General features: G+C 41.3%; 1 protein-coding gene across 4 annotated transcripts in view; it reads left to right on the forward strand.

Moving 5' to 3' along the window:
* DNAH6 (dynein axonemal heavy chain 6) overlaps positions 1-19,352 on the forward strand; it is a 400,640-nt gene that overhangs the window by 314,857 nt on the left and 66,431 nt on the right. For all 4 annotated transcript variants that reach the window (XM_056568811.1, XM_056568814.1, XM_056568815.1 and 1 more), the window contains 3 exons: positions 6,411-6,478; positions 6,757-6,937; positions 11,793-11,972. In XM_056568811.1, coding sequence (XP_056424786.1) covers positions 6,411-6,478; positions 6,757-6,937; positions 11,793-11,972 — 429 coding nt within the window. The remainder of the gene's footprint in view (positions 1-6,410; positions 6,479-6,756; positions 6,938-11,792; positions 11,973-19,352) is intronic.

Genomic DNA, 19,352 nt, shown 5'->3' on the forward strand with positions numbered 1-19,352 from the left:
TGCCAAGTCTCCATGGCTACTCCATTGCCAGGTCTTCCTAAGGCCTATCTGGACTTTTCGGACGTCTTTTGTAAAAAAACAAGCAGAGGTCTTACCTCCGCATAGACCCTATGACTGCCCTATCGACCTGCTCCCTGGTACCACACCGCCCCGTGGTAGGATTTACCCACTTTCTGTCCCGGAATCACAAGCTATGTATGAGTACATACAAGAAAACCTCAAAAGAGGTTTTATCCAGAAATCCTCTTCCCCAGCTGGAGCTGGATTTTTCTTTGTCGCTAAAAAAGATGGATCTCTCCGCCCTTGTATTGATTACCGCAGCCTCAATAAAATTACCGTAAAAAAATTGCTATCCTCTGCCTCTCATCTCCGAACTCTTCGACCAACTGCGAGGTGCCAAGATTTTCACCAAACTTTATTTAAGGGGCACATATAACCTCATCCGTATTCGAGCAGGTGATGAATGGAAAACCGCCTTCAATACCAGAGATGGTCACTTTGAATACCTAGTCATGCCCTTTGGTCTATGCAACGCCCCAGCAGTTTTTCAGGACTTTGTTAATGAGATTTTTCGGGACATGCTGTACTCCTGTGTGGTAGTCTACCTTGACAACATCCTCATTTTTTCCTCCAACCTAGAGGAATATCGCCTTCATGTTCGTCAAGTGCTCCAACGGTTACGTCAAAATCAACTTTACGCTAAGATTGAGAAGTGTCCATTCGAACGCAACAGTCTTCCCTTCCTGGGATACATTGTGTCCGGACAAGGTCTTCAAATGGACCCTGATAAACTTTCTGCGGTAATGGATTGGCCTCGTCCCACTGGTCTGCGAGTAATCCAAAGATTTCTCGGATTTGCAAATTATTATCGTCAATTCATTCCCCACTTCTCCACCATCATTGCTCCTATGGTAGCACTGACTAAGAAAAATGCTAATCCGAAATCCTGGCCGCCACAGGCGGAGAAAGCCTATAACCACCTCAAAGCCGCCTTCTCCTCTGCTCCTGTCTTGTCCAGACCAGATCCTCAGAAGCCCTTCTTCCTCGAGGTTGACGCCTCCTCTGTTGGAGCCGGAGCTGTTCTCCTTCAAAAATCCGCTAAAGGAAAAAATGTCACTTGCGGATTTTTCTCCAAAACTTTTTCTCCTCCAGAAAAAAACTATTACATTGAAGACCGTGAACTATTGGCGATTAAGTTGGCCCTTGAGGAGTGGAGACATCTTCTGGAAGGATCCCTTCACCCCATCACCATTTATACTGATCACAAAAATCTGTCTTATCTCCAATCCGCCCAGCGGCTAAATCCTTGCCAGGCTAGGTGATCGTTTTTTGCCCGTTTCAACTTTCAGATCCATTTTTGTCCCGCAGACAAGAATGTCAGAGTTGATGCTCTATCTCGTACAACCGATGCCTCTGAAGCCGAGACCCTTCCTCAGCACATCATTACCCCTGAGTGTCTGATCTCTTCTGCTCCTGCTTCTCTGGTGCCTACCCCTCCAGGAAAGACTTATGTGCCGCCCCGTCTTCGCCTCCGGATCCTCAAATGGGGCCATTCCTCCCTTTTGGCTGGTCACGCTGGAATCAAAAAGACTTTACAGTTGATTGCCAGACACTATTGATGGTCCTCCTTGGAAAAGGATGTGACCGATTTCGTACGAGCCTGTACAGTATGTGCACGTGACAAGACCCCTCGTCAGAAGCCTTCTGGTCTTCTCCATCTGCTGCCGGTGCCTGAACAGCCTTGGTCCCACATAGCCATGGACTTCATCACTGATCTTCCTGTATCCCATGGCAACACTGTCATCTGGGTGGGCGTTGATCGTTTTTCCAAAACGGCTCACTTTATTCCGCTTCCAGGCCTTCCTTCTGCGCCACAGTTGGCGAAACAATTTTTTCTGCAGATTTTCCGTCTTCACAGGCTTCCCACTCATATCGTCTCGGAGAGAGGCGTTCAATTTGTGTCTAAGTTTTGTAATCAATTAAAGATCTAATTTAATTTCTCGTCCTCCTACCACCCGCAGTCCAATGGACAAGTGGAGAGAGTGAACCAGATCCTTGGTGACTACCTGCCACATTTTGTCTCCTCCCGCCAAGATGATTGGGTCGACCTGTTACCCTGGGCTGAATTCTCGTACAATTTCAAAAACTCTGAGTCATCCGCCAAGTCTCCGTTCTTTGTGGTGTACGGCCGTCACCCGCTTCCCCCCCTCCCCATCCCCACTTCATCTGGAGTTCCTGCCTTAGATTAATTGACCTGGGACTTCTCCACTATCTGGAAGGAGACTCAAAAGTCGCTCTCACTGGCCTCTTCTCGCATGAAGAAACATGCGGATAAGAAGAGAAGAACTCCTCCTGTCTTTGCCCCTGGTGACAAAGTGTGGCTCTCTGCCAAATATATTCGGTTTCATGTCCCTAGCTACAAGCTGGGTCCTCGTTACCTCGGGCCATTTAGAGTCAAAAGTCAAATCAACCCTGTCTCCTACAAGCTCCATCTTCCTCCTTCTCTTCGTATTCCTAACTCCTTTCATTTATCCCTTCTTAAACCTCTCGTTCTTAACCGCTTTTTCCCCAAGGTCACCGTTCCTGCTCCTGTCACTGGGTCCTCTGACGTCTTCTCGGTAAAAGAAATCCTCGCCTCCAAGGTCGTCAGAGGTAAAAAAAAAATCTTGTTGACTGGGAGAATTGTGGCCCCGAAGAGAGGTCTTGGGAGCCTGAGGACAATATCCTCGACAAGGAGCTCATCCATAGGTTCCTTGGCTCCAAAAAGAGGGGGAGACCAAAGGGGGGGGGTACTGTAACGCCGAGCGCTCTGGGCCCCGCTTCCCCTCCGGAGCGCTCGCGGCATCACTTCCCTGCTTGCAGGGCCCTGGTCAGCGAGTCTGACCGGGAACGCTGCTCTGTGTCCCTCGGCGGGTCGCATCCCGTGTCACTCACCGGCCCCGTCCTTCTGCTCAGTCCCAGTGCGCGCGGCCCTGCTCTCTAGGACGCGCGCGCCGGGTCTCTCAGATTTAAAGGGCCAGTGCACCATTAATTGGTGCCTGGCCCAATTAGTTCCTAACACTCCCTACACTATATAAACCCACTTCCCCTTCCTGTCCCTGCCGAATCTTGTTGCCTTGTGCCATGAGAAAGCGTTTCTGTGTGTTCCATTGCCTGTGTATCGAGACCCTTGCCGTTGCCCCTGACTACGAATCATTGATGCCTGCCCAGACCTTCTGCTACGTCCGACCTTGCTCTTGCCTTGTCCTTGTGTACCGCGCCTGTCTCAGCTGTCAGTGAGGTTGAGTCGCTATCGGGTGGAACGACCTGGGGGTTACCTGCTGCTGCAAGTCCATCCTGCTTTGCGTCGGGCTCTGGTGAAAACCAGTAACCCCTTTAATTCCGTTCCCCTGGTACGGCCCACGCCGTCACCTCACTGACACAGAGGATCCACCACCCGTGTCCTCTCCGCATACCAGTCCGGATCCTGACAACAATAATAGCTTTCATTCATACAATAAAAGCATAGTCATGAAAATATGGACGACATATTTTTTCTTATTACCCAAAAACTTCTTAAAGGAAAGCTGTCATCAGTTTTATGCTGCCCAATTTACAGGCAGGTATCACGATCCTGGGACACTACGAATTACTCTGATATGCTTGGGCATATGAGGGCAATCCTAGTTTAAAAATCATCATAGTTTAAAAATGCTTCTGGGAAACTATTCCTCTGGCTGGTCTTGACTGCTCCCCGCCCAGCCAGGTAGTTAACTGGGTCCCGGCAGAATTTTTTATCTATGATTACTCTGATGCACCCATGTATATCAGAGTAATTCATAGTGTCCCAGGATTGCAATACCTGCCCCAGTTTTATGCTGTTCTCGGTTTGGGCAGCATAAAACTAATGACAAGTTCCCGTTAATATTACCCCTAAATTTTGATTTTAAACTTCTGCACGTCGGACACTATATGAGCCAGACACAAGCGAATGTGCTGATGTGTCGACTGTCGTGACATCACTATGGATTGTTCCTCTTTAAGAACAATTCACCATACAGATTGGTAAACAGAAATGCCAAGAAGAACTGGAACAGTGGCAACAGGAAATATTGATGAGTTTTAGAATTGTTTTTATTTAAAAAAAAAAAAATTCTTTTAGCCCTTTTAACCCCTTAAGGACCAAGGACGTACTGGTACGTCCTTGGTCCTGCTCTCCTGATATAACGCGGGGTTACTGTGTAACCCCGCGTCATATCACGGCAGGCCCGGCGTCATAGGTAAGCCGGGACCCGCCTCTAATAGCGCGCAGCGCCGATCGCGGTACCGGGCACTATTAACCCTTTAGCCGCGCGCTCAGAGCTGAGCCGCGCGGCTAAAAGCGAAAGTGAAAGTTGCCGGCTAGCTCAGTCGGGCTGTTCGGGATAGCCGCGGCTAATCGCGGCATCCCGAACAGCTTACAGGACAGCGGGAGGGCCCCTACCTGCCTCCTCGCTGTCCGATCGCCGAATGACTGCTCAGTGCCTGAGATCCAGGCATGAGCAGTCATGCGGCAGAATCGTTGATCACTGGTTTCTTATGAGAAACCAGTGATCAATGATGAAGATCAGTGTGTGCAGACACTGCAAAAAAAAGTGAAAAAAAAAAAGTGAATAAAGATCATTTAACTCCTCCCCTATTAAAAGTTTGAATCACCCCCCTTTTCCAATAAAAAAAAAACAGTGTAAATAAAAATAAACATATATGGTATCACCACGTGCGGAAATGTCCGAATTATAAAAATATATCATTAATTAAACCGCTCGGTCAATGGCGTGCGCACAAAAAAATTCCAAAGTCCAAAATAGTGCATTTTTGGTCACTTTTTATATAATTTAAAAATGAATAAAAAGCAATCAATAAGTCCTATCAATGCAAAAATGGTACCGTTAAAAACTTCAGTTCACGGCGCAAAAAATGAGCCCTCATACCGCCCCATACGCGGAAAAATAAAAAAGTTATAGGGGTCAGAAGATGACAATTTTAAACGTATTAATTTTCCTGCATGTAGTTATGATTTTTTCCAGAAGTCCGACAAAATCAAACCTATATAAGTAGGGTATCATTTTAATTGTATGGACCTACAGAATAAAGATAAGGTGTCATTTTTACCGAAAAATGTACTACGTAGAAACGGAAGCCCCCAAAAGTTACAAAACAGCGTTTTTTTATTTTCAGTTTTGTCGCACAATGATTTTTTTTTTCCGTTTCACCGTAGATTTTTGGGTAAAATGACTGACGTCATTACAAAGTAGAATTGGTGGTGCAAAAAATAAGCCATCATATGGATTTTTAGGTGCAAAATTGAAAGAGTTATGATTTTTTAAAGGCAAGGAGCAAAAAACGAAAATGCAAAAACTGAAAAACCCCTGGTCCTTAAGGGGTTAAATAGCAGTGTAGACTGAAATGAGCGGCAGTTGCCGACTGTAACATAAGCACTGATTGTGTCCATTTTACCCACTGCTAGTAGCAACTATGGCATCGATGGAGTTTAACAGAGGGAGGGTGCATCCTCAGTCAGCCAATCAGTCGGCTCATCAGCGAAATTGCAATAAGCCAATAGCCTAGTAGTTTGACTGTTGGTTTTAGGCTATATTTACATAAAATCATTATGTTGAGGATTCTGACATTCAATACTGAAATCCACCTTCATTTGGTATAGATGGAAATTTACATTTTAGTTAAATGGTCTCTCTCATTAAAACTCATTTTTGCTATTGCACTCCTTATGGTTAATAAAAAAATATTTCTAATATACTTTGTTTTAAAAAAAAAAATTAAGTTTTCTATGTTTTATTTGTGCTTAAAAAAGCTCAAGAGCACATTTTCCCCCATCTTATTCACAGACTTTGGACCGAAGCATAAAAACAGGAAGTGCAGCCTGGAGTGCTGAGGGGTGTTTGTCCAGCCTCATCCAATCACAGCTACTCTCACACTTAACTGCCATATGATGTTGGTTGGACACCCCCCCCCCCCCCCTCAGCACTCCAGGCTGCACTTCCTGTGTTTAGGCTTCGGTCCTCTGTGTATGAGATGGGGGAAAATGCGCTCTTGAGCTTTTTTAAGCACAAATAAAATTTTAACCAAAGTATATTAGAAATCTTTTTTATTTACCATAAGGAGTGCAATAGCAAAAATTAGTTTTAATGAGAGTTATCCTTTAATACAGTACAGAATTGTATGCGTTTAAATGATCAACGATTTGTAGTAGGAAGAAAAGGCACCCTGAAATGGCGCTGCAACGGAGGGGAATCCATCAGATGGATCCTTCCCCAGAAACGCTTTATTTACATAAAATATGTCTTTTCATTAGGATGGAAACTAAAGGAACAAAAGTTTGGTTTCGGAATAATGTACTGTATTTTCTGTTTTTCTTGTCTTTTGTTGTCTAGGTGTGCATCAAGGTTACTATAATTAATTTCACTGTGACCAGATCTGGCCTCGAGGATCAGCTTCTCAGGTTAGCTCTGTCTGTTTATCCTGTAGATATAAAGAACAAGGGCAATGCATTTCTAGGAACTCAAGAATGTGGCTAAAAATGTAACACATTATACACATCGCTATTAATTGTTAACTTTATAAATCTTTTTTTATTTTAAGAGTAATTTTGCTTGGGCAGAGTAAACAAGCTGTTCTATATATTATCTATGACAGTAATTTCATAAATAATAAAAATTACAAAGTGCTGGAGTATTATTGTTGTGTATAAAATCTATAAAATGATTCTGCATTTTTTAGTGATGTTGTACGTATTGAGAGACCAGATCTAGAGGAGCAAAGAAACCAACTTATTATTAGAATAAACTCTGACAAGAATCAGCTGAAAGCAATAGAAGAGCGAATCTTAAAGTTGCTCTTCACATCTGAAGGAAACATCCTGGATAATGAAGAGCTTATTAATACATTGCAGGAATCCAAGGTCAGTCATTTTTCACCTGCTACCCTGTACTAATATTTATTTTGTGTCTTGTACCCCTGGGGTGTAGTATGATGGATGCATGTAAACTTTAAACTGCACCCTTTCTTTCAAGTCATGAACAGCTTAAAGGCAATCTGTCCAATGTATTTGCTCTTAAGAGCTGTAGACACTGTTGGATAGCTGTTCGGGTATAAAAGCAAACTGTACTTTTCCTGTAGCTGATGGTGGTTGCCAAACTTATAAAATCTCATTTGTAAATATTCGCAAAGTGTCAAGGAGGCGGAGCTGAGAGGCTCAAGTGCTCTAGCCTGACATGTCTCCTTGCTTGGGGGAGATTTATCAAAACCTGTGCAGAGGAAAAGTTGCCCAGTTGCCCATAGCAACCAGTCAGCTCACTTCTTTCATTTTAAACAAGGCATCTGCAAAATGAAAGAAGCAATCTGATTGGTTGCTAGGGGCAACTGGGTAACTTTTCTTTGCACAGGTTTTGATAAATCTCCCCCAATGTATTTTGGATCAGCAAATTATTATGAGATATCTACTGGTGGTCTGGAGCCTGAAAACCAGAAATAGCTGAGCTATGTGACTATGATAAGAGAACACCTTTCTTAAAATTCCTCAAAATATAAGACTAAAAGTTATAATTCCCTACTTCATAAATGCTTAAACCACATATAAATATTGTATACTTACCTCTAGCAGGACTTTTTTTTGAACTGATACATGTAAAACATTGTATTGGAATTTAAAGAGTACCTGTCACCAAACTAAACTTACAATATATTGCTCCTTATGTAATTACAGTGACCCCCCCGACTTATGATGGCCCCGACATATGATCATTTCAACATGCCCCGTTCTGCCTCCTGTTACTCACATGCTGTCCTGCTAACTCACGCAGGCTTCCACTGTGAGCTCTGTGTAAGCCCCCCCCCCAGTGCAGCTATAGCCAATAGCCTACAGCATCTTGCTGCAGGCATCCAATGAGCTGCTGGCTGCCCTCCCCTTCCTTTCCTATAGAGCTGTAGTCGGCAGGATCGTAATGGAGGACATTCTGTCCCCCCTGAAGGTATTTAAAGAACTGTACAGTACTGTATGCGATGTCACACATCACATACAATACATATACACACTATACACCCCATACATCAATGTTTCCCTATCAGTGTGCCTCCAGCTGTTGCAAAACTATAACTCCCAGCATGCCCAGACAGTCAATGGCTGTACATGCATGCTGGGAGTTGTAGTTGTGCAACAGCTGGAGGCACCCTGGTTTGTTAAACACTCCCCATACACTCCACATACAATGGTCATCCCAGAACCAATTGGCAGTTTCCCATAGAGATATGTATTCAACATGCAATGGTTCCAAGGCCCCAGAACCAATTACCATTTTTACATAGACATATGTACTCGACATATGATGGTTTCAACATATGATGGTTCTCCTGGAACCAATTAATATCATATGTTGAGGGACCACTGTATAAGACACTTTGCTATTTACTTGCTGTTAAAATTCTCAACCTTTATATGTTTTTAATGTGATTGAAAAAAATGGCCACTAGGTGGCTCTGTTCAGTTCCCTGCGCAAGTTCCTGGCAAGGCACAGCTCTCGCAGGCTTCAGTGACTGCTGGGAAACACCCGATTTCTCCTGCCCGGAGCTCACACAATGTTTTTTAAGGGCAGTAGGGGTTGTTAGGAGTAGTTAGGGAATATAATTAGTTTAGAAAATATGGTTTGATTACAGGTACTTATTAAAGGGGTACTCTGGTTCAAAACTATTTTTTCAAATCAACTGGTGCCAGAAAGTTATACAGATTTTTAAATTATTTCTATATTAAAAATCTTAATCCTTCCAGTACTTATCAGCTTCTGTATGCTCCAGAGGAAGTTGTATTTCTTTCTGGAGTTCTTTTCAGTCTGACCACAGTGCTCTCTGCTGACACCTCTGTCCGTATCAGGAACTGTCCAGAGAAGGAGCAAATCTCTCCTGCTCTGGACAGTTCCTGATATGGACAGAGGTGGCAGCAGAAAGCACTGTGGCCAGACTGATAAGAACTTCAGAAAGAAATAAAACTTCCTCTGGAGCATACAGCTTTGAGAAAAAAAATTCCAATGAACTACCCCTTTAAAGGGTACCTCTCATCAAATAAAATTTTGATATATTTTAGATTAATGAATGTTGAATAACTTTCCAATAGCATGTTAATGAAAAATATGCTTCTTTCTATTGTATTTTTCCCGATCAGTCCTGTCAGCAAGCATTTCTGACTCATGCTGGAGTCCTAAACACTCAGAGCTGCCAGCCTGCTTTGTTCACAGCCAAACAGGCTGTGAACAAAGCAGGCTGTCAGCTCTGAGTGTTCTCCTTTGTGAACAAAGCAGACTGGCAGCTCGTAGTGTTTAGGACTCCAGCATGAGTCTGAAATGCTTGCTGCCAGGACTGGTAGGGAGACCCCTAGTGGTCATTTCTTCAAAGTGGAAAATTAAATAGAAAGAAGCATATTTTTTAATAACATGCAATTGTAAAGTTATTCTGCATACATTAATCTATAGTATATCAAAAGTTTTTTTTGATGAGAGGTACCCTTTAAGAACAATTTATGTTAACTAGTATAATGATAGGTTTTGGTTCTGGCACAGCGTCTGGTTTTAGAGTAAAGGTTTGACACAGCAGCTCTTGCAGCTAACTGTTGAATTACAGATGATACTTGTCCATATACACTTCTAAGCTGCACTTCTAAGTTTCCAGTTCAAGTACAACCTATGAAAGAATGGAGAGATAACCAACTAAATGCTGTAAGCACTATACTGAGAAAGAAATCTTGACCTAAATGGATCATTCAGTATATTTAAAAGAATACAGCAAACAGAAGAAATGATATTGCACTCACCAGTACTGCAAATTCTTAAATTTTCGGTACTCACATGAAGGGAACAGAATTAGACATACAGCAGCGAGGGGGTACAGAAAGGAGGTCATCGCGATTTCATCTTCCTCTGGCCTCAACACACATCATTACGTCACTAAAGGGCGTATAAATACTTCTGCACACAATTAACTATATAAGTGCTTGTGAATGAAACAGTAACAATAAATAAAAATAAAAAAATTATAAAAACAAGCTAAGGTCATTCCTGTCATTGAGACCCATCGGTCCCAATGCATCAAGTTCTATTATTAGTTAAGCTTCTTTTTGCAATAGTATCTTGTTCCTGTCTCCTCCTTTCTTAGGTATATTAACTCTTTCGAGTCCTGCAAATCTTAACACAGACATGTGCCTCTTTCACATGGGAAATAAGCCTCGGCGCTCCTTTACCAGATATAATAAAATAAAAATGTTCTCATATTCTGATAAAGAGCTGCCTGGCTGTTTTCCCAATGTAATAGTACCCACACGGGCATATTACCACGTACAGTATATTACGAACACTGTCCTACAGGTTATCAATTGGTTCACTACCAGCTGGTTCCCTCCTAAATTATGGGTTTTACATCCCATATTGAATTTACAAAAAATACTATTATGACAAGGGAAATTACCTTTCGGTACCATTTTTGTTAGCCAGCTATCATTTTTCTCTTTATCTTGTACTTTCAGTTTGTCACCTATGGTCCTGTTCATCCTATATGTTATTAGTGGTTTTCTATTTGCTATTTCTTTGATGTCTAGATCGCTTTCCAACATGTACCAATTTTTCCTTATGGGTCTCTCGACAGCTTGTTTATTAGAGGTATTTTGAAATGAAAAAGCAAACCTTCTATCCTCTTTTTTTTATGCTAAGTCTTTGATTTCAAGATATCTTTTCTCGTCACATAGTTTATTTTGTCCTGGCTCTCTTCTATTAATTTTTTACGATATTTCCTCTCCAATAGTCTGGTCTTTAAGTCCTGCGTCTGTTTTATACAGTATATGACTCTTCTTTACTATTTATGCTTTTTAATCGGACAAGTTGTACATATGGTATCACATTTTTTACACTACTGAGGTGCGAGCTATCAAAATGTAAGATAGTTTTTTGTTTGTTGTATCCTATGGACTTGCCAGATTATATATCAGCACCACATTACACTGCGGGATTAGGATACCATACCAGCGGAGGGAAGTGTTGAGAAGCACCTGAATAGAGCAGTGCCAGATTTACCTGTGTGGGATATTTAAAAGAAGTGTAAGAAGATAATACTGGTCTATGTGATCCATTAGTTTTGACCCCATTCATTGTAATATGAAAAAGCTCATACAATGTAGGACAAAGATCCATTTGCAAAAAGAATAGATTTTTTTTACATAAAAAGCTCTGTATCATATATCATTTTAATACGCTCTGTTTTAAGTAAAAAAAAAAATTTTTTAATCTATTCTTTTTGCAGATGGATCGTTGCCCAACATTGTATGAGCTTTTTCATATTACAATAAATGAGGGTCAAAACTGTGGCACAGATTTATATTTGTTACATATAGAACAAATTTGTGACACAGAATTTGGTTTTGAAAGTAAAGGTATAATTTTACTTTCTGTGTCACTTCTTATACCTCAAACTACAATAATATCCGTATCTGAACATGGCACAAACTGTATCTTATAACTCAAAAATGGAAGTGTTTTATGTTAATTTTGGCAAATATAGGCTGACCTTTACCATCAGATAAAATGTAACATAAGTGTGGACCACACGGGTGTCTGATGAACTATACATAGTTATGTTGTACATGTCAAGAATAAACTGTAATAGAAATTGGGAAGTTCTGTATTTCAAGTCATCTTTTATATGGATTAGTAGATATTATTAAACATTATGTCATACTTGCAAATGATTGCTTTTAAGTCACTTTTTCACTATCATTCCAGATAACTTCAGGAGCTATTAAAACCAGATTAGAAGAAGCTGAAGCCACAGAACAAAAGATAAACACAGCTCGAGAGAAGTACAGGACAGTTGCCACCCAGGGATCCGTCATCTACTTTGTCATTGCAAGTCTCTCAGAAATAGATCCAATGTATCAATTCTCATTGAAGTACTTCAAACAGGTACGTTAAATATTCATTTCAGTTATCTTCATATAGCATTCTTCATTGTGCCAGGCTTTTATCAGTCACAGTATGAAACTGTATTCCACACCAATCAGTTTTTTTACGCTAGGGTTAGAAATGCCTGTAGCAGATGAAAAGCAAAGACATAGATTGATATAATGCTCATGTGTGTATTGTTTAATCTCTATGAAGGTAAAGGGATCATAAAATAATAATTTAGTGCTCCACTTATCAACATGATGTTTTGGTTTCAGAACTATAGTTCGGTTTGTAACCTTTAGGACCGCTCAATGAAAAAAAGAAATTTCTGTAGTTGTTTTGATATTACAGGTCATGGGATAACGCAGCCGATTGGCTTCATATTGCAATTTCTAATCCCAAAATGACTATCGTATTAGAAAATAAATCCTGTCTAAACCAATGATTGGCTTTGCAGAAAGTAAATTACAAAACTGACAAATTTTGGCATGTTTATTTGGCCTTTTTTTTAGATAAAGTATTATAGAAAGTAATGAATTGTAATCTCCCAGAGGGGGTTACCTTATTAAAATAGATCTGAGTTTATTTTTTCACATTTATTCTAAAAAGATATTTCCCTAAAATAGGATTTTCGAGTTGCCCATATAATGGGCAGATTTGGAGATATCAATTTGGAGATATCTTCTCAGTGTGTGAATATAGGTAACTAAAAGCTCATCAAATATGCTAATTTACATACAATATTGTTCAATATCAGTTAACCTAGGGTATGCATGCCTAAAGTTTCGGTCACATGGATGGTTCTACTGTGTTACTGCTACCAAGTAGCATTTAGATCACAATTACATTGGTCTTATGGCTGTCTCTATGGTGAGGTTCCTGTGACAGGAACTTTACATAATTTTGTGTTCAGATTTATTTGTACTTTTGATCACTCTGTCAAAAAGTTTGCTCCCAATATTTCTTTATGTATCTAGGGATGCATAGTGACAAAACAAATTAAAGAAGTATAGAGATTTGAAATGGAAAAAAAATAACATAATTAGCATTTCTCACATACAGTCTACATAAAATGTTAACTTTGTAAATACGGCAAATTTCCTGCTACACAAGAGCTCAGATGACAATGACTGAGATCCGGTAGAAAGAAATCACAAGTCTGACAACAAAGTGCGAATAAACAGCTATCTTTACAGTGGAGATCAAAAGTTTGGGCACCCCAGGTAAACATTTGTATTAATGTACATAAAGAAGCCAGGGAAAGATGGAAAAATCTCCAAAAGGCATCAAATTACAGATTAGACATTCTTATAATATGTCAACAAAAGTTAGATTTTATTTCCATCATTTACACTTTCAAAATAACAGAAAACAAAAAAATGGCGTCTGCAAAAGCTTGGGCACCCTGCAGAATTTATAGCATGCACTGCCCCCTCTGCAAAGTTGAGACCTGCCAGTGTCATGGATTGTTCTCAATCATCATCTGGGAAGACTAGGTGATGTCAATCTCAAAGGTTTTAAATGCCCAGACTCATCTGACCTTGCCCCAACAATCAGCACTAGAGATGAGCGAACTTACAGTAAATTCGATTCGTCACGAACTTCTCGGCGTGGTAATTGATGACTTATCCTGCATAAATTAGTTCAGCTTTCAGGTGTTCCCGTGGGCTGGAAAAGGTGGATACAGTCCTAGGAGACTCTTTCCTATGACTGTATCCATCTTTTCCAGCCCACCGGAACTCCTGAAAGCTGAACTAATTTATGCAGGATAAGTCATCAACTGCCGAGCCGAGAAGTTTGTGACGAATCAAATTTACTGTAAGTTCGCTCATCTCTAATCAGCACCATGGGTTCTTCTAAGCAGTTGTCTAGAAATCTGAAACTGAAAATAGTTGATGCTCACAAAGCTGGAAAAGGCTATAAGAAGATAGCAAAACGTTTTCAGATGTCAATATCCTCTGTTCGGAATATAATTAAGAAATGGCAGTCATTAGGAACAGTGGAAGTTAAAGCAAGATCTGGAAGACCAAGAAAATATCAGACAGAACAGCTCGCAGGATTGTGAGAAAAACAATTCAGAACCCATGTTTGACTGCACAATCCCCCGAGAAAGAGCTGGCAGACGCTGGAGTTGTGGTACACTATTCCACTATAAAGAGATACTTGTATAAATATGGTCTTCATGGAAGAGTCATCAGAAGAAAACCTCTTCTACGTCCTCACCACAAAAAGCAGCGTTTGAACTTTGCAAATGAACATATAGACAAGCCTGATGCATTTTGGAAACAAGTTCTGTGAACCGACGAGGTTAAAGTTGAACTTTTTGGCCAGAATGAGCAAAGCTACGTTTGGAGAAGAAGGGGAACAGAATTTAATGAAAAGAACCTCTGTCCAACTGTTAAGCATGGGGGTGGATTAATCATGCTTTGAGGTTGTATTGCAGCCAGTGGCACAGGGAACATCTCATGAGTAGAAGGAAAAATGGATTCAATAAAATTCCAGCAAATTTTGGATGGTAACTTGATGCCATATGTGAAAAAGCTGGAGTTAAAGAGAAGATGGCTTCTACAAATGGAAAATGATACTAAAGACACCTCGAAATCCACGGGGGATTACGTAAAGAGGCGTAAACTGAAGGTTTTGCCATGGCCTTCACAATCTCCTGACCTCAACATAATTGAAAATCTATAGATAGACCTTAAAAGAGCAGTGTGTGACAGATAGGGCAGAAATCTCAAAGAACTGGAAGACTTTTGTAAGGAAGAATGGGCAAAGATACCTGAAACAAGAATTGAAAGACTCTTGGCTGGCTACAAAAAGCATTTACAAGCTGTGATACTTGCCAAAGGGGGCAGTACAAGATATTAACTCTGCAGGGTGCCCAAACTTTTGCAGACGCCATTTTTTCCCCCTGTTATTTCGAAAGTGTAAATGATGGAAATAAAATCTAACTTTTGTTGACATATTATAAGAATGTCAAATCTGTCATTTGATGCCTTTTGGAGATTTTTCCATCTTTCCTCGGCTTCTTTATGCACATTAATACAAATTTTTACCTGGGGTGCCCAAACTTTTGATCCCCACTGTAGCTCACAATTACATTAGTCTTATGGCTGTCTCTATGATGAGCTTCCTGTGACAGGAACTTTACATTATCATTTTGTGTTCAGATTTATTTGTACTTTTGATCACTGTCAAAAAGTTTGCTCCCACTTATTTAATATTTCTTTATGTATCTAGGGATGCATGGTGACAAAACAAATTAAAGAAGTATAGAGATTTGAATTTGAAAAAGTAACATATAATGGGCATGCTACATAAAATACATTCTACATAAAATGTTAACTTTGTAAATACTGCACATTTCCTGCTACACAAGAGCTCAGATGACGATGACTGAGATCTGGTAGAAAGAAGTCCCAAGTCTGACAACAAAGTGCGAATAAACATCTATCTTTAAGCACTACCATCTACACACACACACACACATACACATATAATCAGTAGAAGAAAAATGTGAAATAACTCATCAGTATGAAAAAAGTAAAGCCAAATATTTATGAAATTGCTCATCTTTCAGTATAAAAGTGATTATTTAATAAATTATAAAACATTTACAAAACCAATATCCCAAGACAGAAGTATTTGTATTTATTTTTACATGCTACATAAAGTCAATAAAAACCTGATCTGATATTTTAACATCTCATGTTTCCAAAATACACAACATTGTTAAAGCGGACTGAATGTTATAGGGGGCTGCTAACTCAAACTCAAGCTCAAACCTAAGCCAGGTGTTTACTGGCTTTAGGCTAGGATGCCACTGAGGTCTTTCGTGCAACGCCCATTTTGCCGAAATGGGCGTTTGTTAGCTGCAAGTCAATAGTGAACTGCAAAATGCCAGATCCACTTGGCGTTCTTCAGTTTGGCATTTTTTTTTTATCCTTTGGGCGTTTTTCAGCTCTTTTTGGGTCCTTGGAAGTTTTTCAAAAACGACCTCTTGTTGAAACTTTGGCTTTTTTTTTTTGGGGGGGGGGGGGGGGGGAATCTTGGTGTTTTTCTCCCATAGAAGTCTATGGGAGTAAAAAAAAAACACCAAGAAAGCGCCATGTGGGTTTTAACTTTTGCTTTTTTGCCAGCGGTGTTTATTCTTTTTTGGACTTTATCGATCCAAAAAAGGGATGGAGATACCTTTTTTAATAAAATTTCGTAGGGTACCGTTAAAAATAATAATAAAAAAGATACAGTAGTGATGGAAAAAAATTGTATTTATTGAAATTCATCTTTTTTATAACAAAATTTTTATACATTTTTAAACAGGGATCAATTTATGTGGACGGGCAGGGAACTAAAAATGTAGCCAGCAATAATAAAAATTTAGAAAGGGGCCATTTAAATGTAAAAATAATATATTTGTTATAATTAATTTTGTTAAACTTTTTATTAATAATGTATTAATAAAGTGTGTCTGTTATTTTTAACTTTTTTTCTTTATTTTTTAACATTTTTTAGGTAGTATTAGTACTCCCAGCATTGAACACACTGTTCCATGATGGGAGTAGTAGTACATGTACTAATTGACAGATCACCCGGGTGTCACTTCTGACACCCTTTGCGATCCTCCTGTATAATGTATAGATGGGGCTGGCCGGCTCTTCTATGATCCTCTGTACTGCCTAATATATATATATATATACCGTATTTATCGGGGTATACCACGCACCGGCCTATAACACGCACCCTCATTTTACCAAGGATATTTGGGTAAAAAAAGTTTTTTACCCAAATATCCATGATAAAATGAGGGTGCGTGTGTGCGCGTGTATACCCCGATATACCCCCAGGAAAGGCAGGGGGAGAGAGGCCGTCGCTGCCCGCTTCTCTCCCCCTGCCTTTCCTGGGGTCTAGAGCGCTGCTGTCGGCCCTTTTCACCCCCTGGTTTTCGGCGCCGCTGCCCGTTCTGTCCCCCTGACTATCGGTGCTGGCGCCGACAGCCAGGGGGAGAGAAGGGGCAGCGGCACCCATTGCCGGCGCCGCTGCCCCGTTGCCTCCCCCCATCCCCGGTGGCATAATTACCTGAGTCCGGTCCGCGCTGCTCCAAGCCTCCGTCGTGCGTCCCCAGCGTCGTTGCTATGCACGGCGCGGCGCTCTGACGTCATGCGCCGCGCCGTTCAGCGCATAGCAATGACGCCGGGGACGCACGACGGAGGCCTGGAGCAGCGCGGACCGGACTCAGGTAATTATGCCACCGGGGATGGGGGGAGGCAACGGGGCAGCGGCGCCGGCAATGGGTGCCGCTGCCCCTTCTCTCCCCCTGGCTGTCGGCGCCGCTTCTCTCTCCCTGGCTATCGGCGCCGGCACCGATAGTCAAGGGGACAGAACGGGCAGCGGCGCCGATAACCAGGGGGTGAGAAGGGCCGACAGCAGCGCTCTAGACCCCAGGAAAGGCAGAGGGAGAGAAGCGGGCAGCGACGGCCTCTCTCCCCCTGCCTTTCCTGGGGGTGTATCGGCGTATAACACGCACACAGACTTTAGGCTAAAAATTTTAGCCTAAAAAGTGCGTGTTATACGCCGATAAATACGGTATATATATATATATATATATATATATATATATATATATATATATATTGTTCATATTTCCCGCAGAGAGCTGTGATTGGCCTGATGGTTCATGCCAATCACAACTCTCTGTGGGAAATATGAATAAGTGTATATATACGTCAGTGCAGGGGACCATAGAAGAGTGGCCGGCCGCCCGTATCTGTACATTAAACAGGAGGATCATAGCAGGTGTCAGGAGTGACACCCGCTGTGATCTTTCTTTAACTGCAGGTACTACTGCTCCCAACATGGAGAACACTTTGCTCCATGCTGGTAGCTGTAGTACCTGCATTAATAGACAGATCGCAACAGGTGTCAGAAGTTACACTCGCTGCGATCTGTCTATTAATGCAGGTACTACAGCTGCCAGCATGGAGCAGAGTGTGCTTCATGTTGGGAGTAGTACCTGCAGTTAAAGGGGTATTCCGGATTCAGACATTTTATCCCCTATCCAAAGGATAGGGGATAAGATGTCTGATCACCGGGAGGGGCCCGCCGCTGGTTCCCCCCACGATCTCCCTGCAGCACTCTCATTATGTGCGGAGCTGTGTCTCCAGGCTCGGAAACCGGAAGTTTTCGGGACTGGAGACATGAAAAGAGGGGGCGTGACATGATTTCACAAGGGGGGCATGGCGTTATGTCACATCTCCAGTCCTGAAAACTTAGGGTTTCCGAGCCTTGAGACGCATCTCCACACATAATGTAGGAGAACGCGGGGTGTCCCAGTGGCGGGCCCCCCACGATCAGACATCTTATCCTCTATCCTTTGGATAGGGGATAAAATGTCTAAAGCCGGAATACCCCTTTAAGGACAGATCACAGCGGGTTTCACTCCTGACATCCAATGCGATCATCCTATCTATTGCAGAGATGCGGAGCGGCTCTCTACAGTGCTTGCATCTCTGCTCTGTACTCTGGCCGGCCAGTGATATGAATAGAATTCCCCTCACTCATTCATATTTCCTGCTGAGAGTGGTGATTGGCTGCAACCATCCGGCCAACCACCACTCTGGACGAAAAATATGAATTCTATTCACATCACTGGCTGGCTGGGGTATAGAGCAGAGATGCCAGCGCTGTAGAGAGCCGCTCCGCATCTCTTCAATAGATAGGACGATAGCATTGAGTGTCATAAGCGACACCCGGGGCGATCTGTCTATTAGTACAGGTACTACTACTCCCATCATGGAGCAGTCTGTTCCATGCTGGGAGTAGTAGTACTACCTAAAAAATGTAAAAAATTAATTAAGAAAAAAATGAAAAACACACGCTCAAATATATTATTTTTACATTTAAATGGCCCCTTTCTATATTTTATTATTGTCGGCTACATTTTTAGTTCCCTGCCTACCCACATAAATTGATCCCTGTCTGAAAATAGATTAAACATTTTGTATATAAATTTCGTTAATTACAATTTTTTCCATTCCTACTGCATCCTTTATTTATTCATTTATTTATTTATTTTGGTACCCAACAAATTTTGAAAAAAAAAAAACGCCAAATGGGCCAATTTCCACTCAAAGGCAAAAACACCAGAAAAAATGCCAAAATGCAGGGAAAATCTGTGGTAGTTTTTCTAGCATTTTTAAGCTTAAAAAACCGCAAGACAAAAACCTCACTGGAATCCTAGCCTTACTGTGTTTTTTGGGATTGGAAGATTGTGATACAGGGTTCTCAGGCATCTGCTTCTCCTCTTCAATTTATTTAAGTTTCGCTGTTGTTAAAAAAAACTTTTCACATGTCACAGGGACATGTTCAGTCCTGAACTGACCTCTAGATATATCCAGATGA

Source organism: Hyla sarda, chromosome 1 (assembly GCF_029499605.1).
Source record: "Hyla sarda isolate aHylSar1 chromosome 1, aHylSar1.hap1, whole genome shotgun sequence".
NCBI lineage: Eukaryota > Metazoa > Chordata > Amphibia > Anura > Hylidae > Hyla > Hyla sarda.